General features: G+C 45.9%; 1 protein-coding gene across 1 annotated transcript; it reads right to left on the bottom strand.

Moving 5' to 3' along the window:
- Positions 1-2,825: 2,825 nt before the first annotated feature.
- Lyzl6 (lysozyme like 6) lies at positions 2,826-7,464 on the bottom strand. The gene is made up of 4 exons (XM_021631858.1): positions 7,323-7,464; positions 5,680-5,838; positions 4,580-4,658; positions 2,826-2,895 (listed from the first exon to the last, which is right to left on the bottom strand). The coding sequence occupies exons 1-4, from the start codon at positions 7,462-7,464 to the stop codon at positions 2,826-2,828; spliced, it is 450 nt and encodes a 149-aa protein (XP_021487533.1).
- Positions 7,465-8,325: the final 861 nt, after the last annotated feature.

Genomic DNA, 8,325 nt, shown 5'->3' with positions numbered 1-8,325 from the left:
TGGGACTCCTCCCTTTCCCTGGTTTGGGGACTTCCTTTCCTGGCTACCAGACTGCTGTTTACTGCATGCAACCACTGGCTGGATTGGTGAGTTCATTCCATTTTCTCAGCATAAACGCCTCTCTTGGTAGGAGAACCTTGATGGCAGAGCTCTGGCAACTTCCTACTATCTTTTGAGAAGGAGCCATAGCCCCCCCCAGCCATAGCCTTAATTATCTAGGTTTGACCCTCTATGCTGACCTCCATTTTAGGACCTCACTCTCCCTTAGGCAGTACGCCCCCTCTCTATGATTCCTTCCCCGCCCCTCACTCACTTGCTCGCTCATGGGAAGGTCCCCTCTCGCACACGGTTCCTACTTCCCCCTCCCCCCCTCTCGTGGGAAGACCTAGCGCTAGGCAGCCGTGTGCTCTTGGCCGTGCCAATGAGCACCGTGCCCTGGACAAAAAGCTAAGGAGCTATTGAGCCAGGCAGGACCCCTCTCGCTCGGAGTCACACCTTCCCTTGGTGCGCCACTGGAAGGTCTTGACTTCTCTGTCCCCAATGGAAGATGCCCAGACGCCCGCGCTCCAGATAGGATCTCCTCTGGAGAATTTTCTACACCTAGTGCCAGCTGGCACCAGGGCCTCTTAAGTTTACATGCTTCTGTAACCAAACCTCACCTCAATGATAGATCGAAAACAAAGCCTTCTTTAAATATTGCCAATAATTGGGTAAATAAAGGTCCCTCCCCGATAGACAGGTTCCCATGTACAAGCCTCAACGACCCAAACCTTTCAATGCATACCTACAGGATTTTCTTACTGTAGTTTTCATACTCAACTTTATCTTTTGCCTGTATATGTGTTTCAGTGTCCTGCCAGACACAGATGTTTCCTATAGCCACAACAGCACCAAAACAGCTGCAGGTGTTCAACTCTGACCTCACAGACTTCCAACAAGCTGGACCTGCACTTTCCCTCCCAGCCATGGATGTTCTCGCAGACCCTGGAAAGCATCAAAGCAGCCTATTCTTCCTGGACTTGGCCAACACTTCAGCCTTTTGACCTCCCTACAGCGGCCCCAGTGTCAGCAGGAAGTAGCCAGAAGAGAATCTACACCCGTCATTCACTTGTTGTTAACAAAAGGCTGAAGTGGTGTGCTTCAGGACCAGGACAAGCAGCTCCAGGTTCTCCCAGCGTTCCCCAGTCCCTACCTGCTGCCTTGCATGGCTGGCAACTCTCTCTGTTGACAACCCTCTACCCTAAATTTTCCAGGGCAAAGGCTTTCCTTACTCTTGACCTTGCAATCTGACCATTTTGTTGCTATAATTCTTCTCTCTCTCAACCTCTTGCATGACAACCAAGAGCTGCTTCCAATGAGCCTAAATTTATATACTTTAACTTACCTTATAAAAAGCAGCCCAAGTCCCCATTTTTAATTATAGAAAAAGGGAGGAATGTTAGTATTTTGGAACACAACCTGCTTCTGGGTTTCCCAGCAACCTATGATGATGTCATGTGACCAGGTGACCAGCCTGGTGACCACGCCTGGAAGGTGTGGTTACTGTGCCCCCTTAAAAGAGCTGATACCCACACGTGGTCTCTCTCTTACTCTCTTACTCTCTTTACACTCTTCTCTTCTCTCTCTCTCTCACTCTCTTGGGGTGCCCCCATCCCCCCTTTCCATCTCTCTTTCCCCACCATGCCCTGCTACCCACTTCCTCCTTACCCTTCTAATAAATCTCTTGCAGAGAATATATCGGTTGTCCCCCTGCATCTTCTTCTTTTTAATTAATAACACCCTTGCTTATGTAGAATGGGCAGTTACACCTTTATAGCCAAACTTTATTTAAACTTCCTCTTACCTTTAGCATTTAAGCATACCCTAAGCATCTTGTGCCTGGGCTTTACATTGATAAGCATACCCTAGGCATCTTATACCTGGGTTTTCCATTGTTTGTGGCTATTTTTTTGGCTTGTCCCTTATTTATAAAGGATGGGCAATTATGCCTTGGCCTACTCTTTGATCACCTCCCCCGAGGGGGAGCAGCCTTACCAGGCCATAGAAGATGACAATGCAGCCACTCCTGATGTGATCTGATATACTAAGATCAGAAGAAAAGTGAAGAAGACCTCCCCTATCAGTGGACTTGGGGAGGGGCATGCATGAAGAAGGGGGAGGATGGGTGCAATTGGGAGGGGAGGAGGGAGGGGCTTATGGGGGGATGCAAAGTGAATAAAGTGTAATTAATAATAAAAAATAAAGAAAGAAATAAAAAATATAATTACTTATGAAATATTCTATCATATGAAAATTAAGCTACATAAAATATACCACAAATATTGAAAATTGTATTGCAGTCATCATCATATCTAAAGATAATGGAAGTTCACTTTCTGTCTATCTCTCTTAGATGAATTACTATCTGTGTAATTGAGTAGCTAGAAACCTTCCTTAGTTATCTGGCTGATGTAGTACCATATATTATAAATCCACATGGACTTATAGTTTGTTAGGATTAAAATTATTAGTATATTTAAAAAAATAACTAAATACACACATTCTTTGCCTGGGGTGGGCTTCGATAAATTAAAAAAATATATGATCGTATTTATTTGACATCTTCTTGGTTTACAAATGATAGTTAGGAACAAAGGGACTGGGCCTGGATGAACACAAGCAGGTAACCTAGGTAAAACGCTTGCCCCTGGGACTCTGGTGAGTTTTACTTGTGAGTGGGAAGAGAAAAAACATGATGTGAGGTGAAGGCAAGAAGATGAAGTGGTGAGAATGTCCAAGTAGTGCAGGGGTCCCAGAGTGACTCTCCGGCAGGTCTGCATTCTGGTTCAACTCAGACGGCATCCTGTCAGCCAGTAGGAGAGTGGCCGTCCTGAACAGTGCAACTTCCATTCTGCCCTGTGGAGTTAAAAAGATAAGAGTTCTGTTCTCTGTTTAATTACCACGTCTTTACATATGTAACCACATTCTGGGGAGTCCTTTCTGAAGAGTCTCCTTCATTCCTAGCAGGCCTGTCCCTTCTGATTCTTCTTTAAGTTTCCCTCATGCCCTCTTCCCTCATTTAGTTAGCATCCATATTTTCAAATCTTCATTTCCCTTTGAAGGTGGGTGGCACTGTTCTATAGGATTTAGAGTTAATTAAAACAAAACCTTAGTTGTAATCTGAACCTCCCCTCCAGAAAGGATCAGCCCTAATAATCATTAATATCTTTTCCTGGCTCTTGTTTTGAACATGTAACACTCATAACTCTTTGAAGTTCTTACAAATTCTTGTAGCTGGGGCCATTTATGTTAGTTTCATGTCTAGTTTGAAGCACAGAAAAGATCAAGGGGTCCCCTATACATCAGCTTTGAAGAGCTGAAAACTTTGGAGTAACTGTCCTGGCTAAGGGGCTCCTTTTAATAGGAAGCATTGTTTGTTGTGAGAGGGGCCCTGTAGGAGACACATTTGTATTAAGTCCTCTCGGGCTTTTAACTACTTGGAACAAGAAGGAAAACGCTGTTTCACACCGAACCAATTAGAGTCTCTCTCTGGAACTTTGACTAGGACTTGTTCCAACTGGTCCCCTTAGGACTTTAAATTATAGATTGGGAGGCTGTGGTCTCTTTTGTGAGTTGGGGAGCAGAGGATGCTAGTCTGCAGAGATCTGCAGAGAACAGTGGCTTGAATGTGCAGGGGAAGCAGAACTGGCCAAGGGAAGCCTCTGCCTATTTTCCAGCCTCTCTCCTGGGGCTCAGCTACATCCCCTGAGTGATCTCAATAAAAGACCTTCCTCTAAATAAATTTCTGGGCTGGGGTCCCCAAGCATAAGAACCAGAGTTGGAATTCCCCTAAGCCAACATAAATGCTAGGAAGGCTTGCTTGCCTGCCTGTAATTCCAGGGTCCAGAAGGCTGAGACGAGGGATTTCTGAAGCAAACTGGTTAACCAGACTGACCATATATGTGAGCTCTGAGTACAATTCAGATATGCTGCCTTGATAAATAGGGTGAAGAGAGATTGAGGAAGACTCCTGCCATCAACATCAGGCTCACATGTATATGCGTAAAACACACATACATTAGCTAAAGATAACTAAAAGCATCCAAATATACGAATAAATTGGTATCCCTCTGCTAGTTCAAGTTGCTTTCTCCTAGTACAGTCAGAAGTTATGAACACAACATCAGAGAAACCAGGTGTTAGGACAAAGAGTGCTAAGACTGTCCAGTTTTCACCAATTTTCTCCCCTTTTTAATTTTTTGTGATTTTTTTATTTTTATCTTGTGTGTAAGAATGTTTGCTGGGTGTATGTCTGTGCATCATATGCATGTAGTGCCGGTGGAGGATGGAAGAGGGTGATGATTCCCCTAGGATTGGAGTTGCTGATGGTTGTGATCTGTCCTGTGGGAGCAGGGAATTGAGCCAGGGTCCTCTGAGAGGGCAGCCAATGCTATTAGCCACTGAGCCATCTCTCCAGCCCCATGTTTTTCTAATCTTCTGTAAGGGATTACCCACAGCTCCCTGCCCTCTGCCCCGTACTCTGTCATATCCTCCTTTTTGAGGCTCTGACCACTCATTTAATCCCATCAGTCCTACTCACCAGTTTCTCATCCCTCCTGACATAGACACAATCTTTTTTGCACATTGGATGGATGGAAGGAGGTGGGGATCCAGTAGTTCTGAAAAGAAGGAAGAGGCTACCTGTGATGGATATAAAAGCCAACCCCAAAGACCAGACAGATCCTGTGTCTGGATGAAAGGGACTTGTCAACCTAGGGTGAGCATTTTCAGATTAGGCAAGCCCTCCATCCTAGGGACCCATTTAGATAGCCCTACAGTGGCTGCCAGAGATGGGCATGGTGCAAGGAGATCTAACCCTGTCCACTGTTCTCCCTCTAGCCAGAGTAGGTAATGGCTCACCCATAGTTTGAAGGACTTCTTGGATGAAAGGATGCCAAAACAGACAACACAGAGACCAAGAAAAGGTCCCATTTATAAGGGGGTCTATAGGTGAGACACCTGGGGACATTGGGGTAGGAAGGAGTCACCGACCTTGTCAAGCCTCCTGGACTAGCTTTGAGGCAAGAAATGTGTTCCTGGCCTTCTTTCAACCATTAGCCTGGGTACTAGTGAATGGATATACCTGAGCCTTTAAGGCCATAAAGCACATTCATTTCTAGACTAACTGCCTCCCTCGCCCTCTTCTCTTTTCCCTTCTCCCTGCTCCCTTCCTCAGATAGCATCTCATTGTTATGGCCCCAGGCTAGCCTTGAATTTCTGGGCTCTGACAATCCTCCTGCCCCAGCCTCAGAAGTAGATGATATTAATGGCCACATACCTGGCTCAGTCCTCTGAGCCTGAGTTTGCTCAGCTGAGAAGCAGGCTCATACACAGTTTCTACTGCATGGGAGGGCGGATAAAATGACCTATGCATATAACATGTTCGACATAGAGCACGTTGCTTCTCAGTATGGCTGCAGTGACACTGCTGCCCATTAAGAGTCTTTCTGGATTCTCCTAGAAGGACCTCCAGACCTCCTGCAAGGATGGGACATTAAGACTGTGGGGCTGCTCCTCTGCTCAATCTTGCTAAAGCCATCCCTAGAAGGACATGCCCAGGCTGTGCCTAGGAAAGGTCCTATAAGTAGAGCCTAGTCTCCTCTCTCACCTCGCCCCCCACCCTTGGGCTCCCAGCCAGACCTTGACAGTCCAAGTGGCAGTAGTTCTCTGAATGACTGTGGTAGTCTTTGCACCAGTAATGGCTGTTGATCTGGAAGATGCCGTAGTCGAAGCTGCCATCCACATTCTCATTCACCTTTGATATGTTGAAGTTGCTTTCCACAAAAGCCAAGCACAGCCCTTAGAAAAGAGGAGGAGGAAAGACTTTAGGAAGGAACTAAACTCAGTGGAAAGGGAGTTGACAGAAAAAGCGGGGGAGGGGAAGCCAAGAAATCAGGAGAGAGAACAAGGCCCAAGAGGCTAGTTGGGCTTAAAGAACTAGAAAGATCCAAAGGCTTCATCCGTTCTGTTGAGTTCATTTCCCCACCTATTAGTATAGCCATCCCCCTAGCTTTCTATCCACTTTTATCCAACTTTTTTTTATAAAAGTTTTTATCCAAACTTTTTTATCCAAGTTTTATACACTTGCTGAGTACCTACTATTTACCAGGAACTATGCACAGCCCAACGGGCCTAGTACAGATAGAACAAATGCATCAACACACACACACACACACACACACACACACACACATGCATAGAGGGAGAAGGGGGGATATGTGGAGAAAGTATCACAAGGCAGGTATGCACAAATTTTAGGTGGAGAGGAGAGATCCCCTTCCATGCAGGGCAGTGGAGGAAGCCTCTGCATTGGCTGTTCCTTTACCTGGAATGCCTTTCTTCTAGACATTTGGTAATTTCATCCAGCACTGCACAGCATCAGTTCCTCAGAGTCTTTCTCTGACTTCATTGTCAACAGTGTTACCTGAATGTGTGTGTGTGTGTGTGTGTGTGTGTGTGTGTGTGTGTGTGTGCGTGTGCATGAGAGGGGGAGGGAGGGAGAAAGAGAGGGAGAGAGAGAGGGAGAAAGAACACAGAGAGCAGAGAGAAACACACACACAGAACTAGAATACATTTTTAAGTTAGAAGACAACTTTTGGCAGTCAGTTCTCTTCTGCAGGACCTCTCTTTTCTCTGAACCTCTGTGGTATACTCCAGGCTAGCTGGCCTGTGAGTTTCCTCCACTGCTTATTTCTTTATAAGGGTGCTGGGAGTACGGATACATAAAAAAGATTTATTTTTAATTATGTGTATGTGCATGTATATCTGTGTGTATGTGCATATGACTGCAGGGGACCCATGAAGGCCAGAAGTGTCAGGTCCCCTGGAGATGGGGTTTCAGGTGGTTATGAGATGCTTGACATGGGACTCAAGCTGCTGCCAGGACTCAAACTCGGGTCTTCTAGAAGAGTAGAACATGCTCTTAAGTGCTGAGCCTTATGGACACCTAATCTTTGACAAAGAAGCCAAAACCATACAATGGAAAAAAGGCAGCATCTTCAAGAAATGGTGCTGGTCTAACTGGATGTCTACATGTAGAAAATGCAAATAGATCCATACTTATCACCCTGCACAAAACTAAAATCTAAGTGGATCAAAGACCTCAACATAAAACCAGACACACTAAATCTGTTGGAAGAAAAAGTGGGGAAGGGCCTTGAACTCATTGGCACAGGAGACAACCTCCTGAACTGAACTTGACTTTGAAAGACAAATGCAAAGAGAGGAAGGCAGGTAAGAAAACTACAGGAGGGATGGAGAAGAGCTGAAGAAGTGACACTCACAGTCAGGCAGGGCATAGCCCTCATAGCCATCCAAGTCCTCATCATACAGCAACTTGGCTAAGGTACAGCGATTGATAATGTCTTCACTATTCACCACCAGGAGGCAGCTTGCCACGCAGATAAGCAGCAGCCTCGTCATCATCAGAGAAGGCTAGGTACCAGCGAGTCTCTGAGAGCTTGGTAAACCTGAAGAGAGAAACCAAATTTCCCCACTCAATGCTCAATGCCTGGTGAGTTTTATTGCCCCCACCCCATCTCACTTTATATCTCAAGCCTATTCTGGAACTCAAAATGTAGCCAGGTTGGCCTTCAGCTTTCAGTAATCCTCCCGCGTCTGCTACCAAAGCCTGAGCATCACAGGCAAGAGCCACTGCACTCAGCTTAATCTCTATTCACATCATATTTTTGGTCACGGAAAATATAAACACAAAAGGAGAGAGAGTAATCTCATAACTCCCCAGATACCCACTGTCCAGATTCAAAGTCAAGGCTACTCTGGCTTCAGCTGCTATTGGTATTTAGGCGCAGGCAGCATTTGGGTACCAGGATGAGGAGTGAAGTTGGCTAAGGAGGTTAGGGCAGATTATGTTTCACCAGCATTTGTGGTATGTATTTGAGAATGTGCCGTCAGAGGTAGGATTGGGACCCTGGGTGCCAATCTTCCCTGACCCATACTCCCAGATCCATGACCTTTATCACTGCCAACAGTGCTGTGTGCTATTCCGTGTGTGTGTGTGTGTGTGTGTGTGTGTGTGTGTGTGTGTGTGTGTGGTGTGTGTGTGTGTGGTGTGTGTGTGTGTGGTGTGTGTGTGTGGTGTGTGTGTGTGTGTGGTGTGTGTGTGTGTGTGGTGTGTGTGTGTGTGTGGTGTGTGTGTGGTGTGTGTGTGTGGTGTGTGTGTGTGGTGTGTGTGTGTGAAGATCAAGGAATGAATTCCCACCTACTGCCAGCTATCAAAGACTGGGCTGCTGTGTGACTTTAAACAACATACTTAACTCTCTGGAC

Source organism: Meriones unguiculatus, chromosome 7 (genome assembly GCF_030254825.1).
Source record: "Meriones unguiculatus strain TT.TT164.6M chromosome 7, Bangor_MerUng_6.1, whole genome shotgun sequence".
NCBI lineage: Eukaryota > Metazoa > Chordata > Mammalia > Rodentia > Muridae > Meriones > Meriones unguiculatus.
The sequence above is the reverse complement of the archived record's forward strand: the minus strand, read 5'-3'. Positions and strand labels throughout refer to the sequence as shown.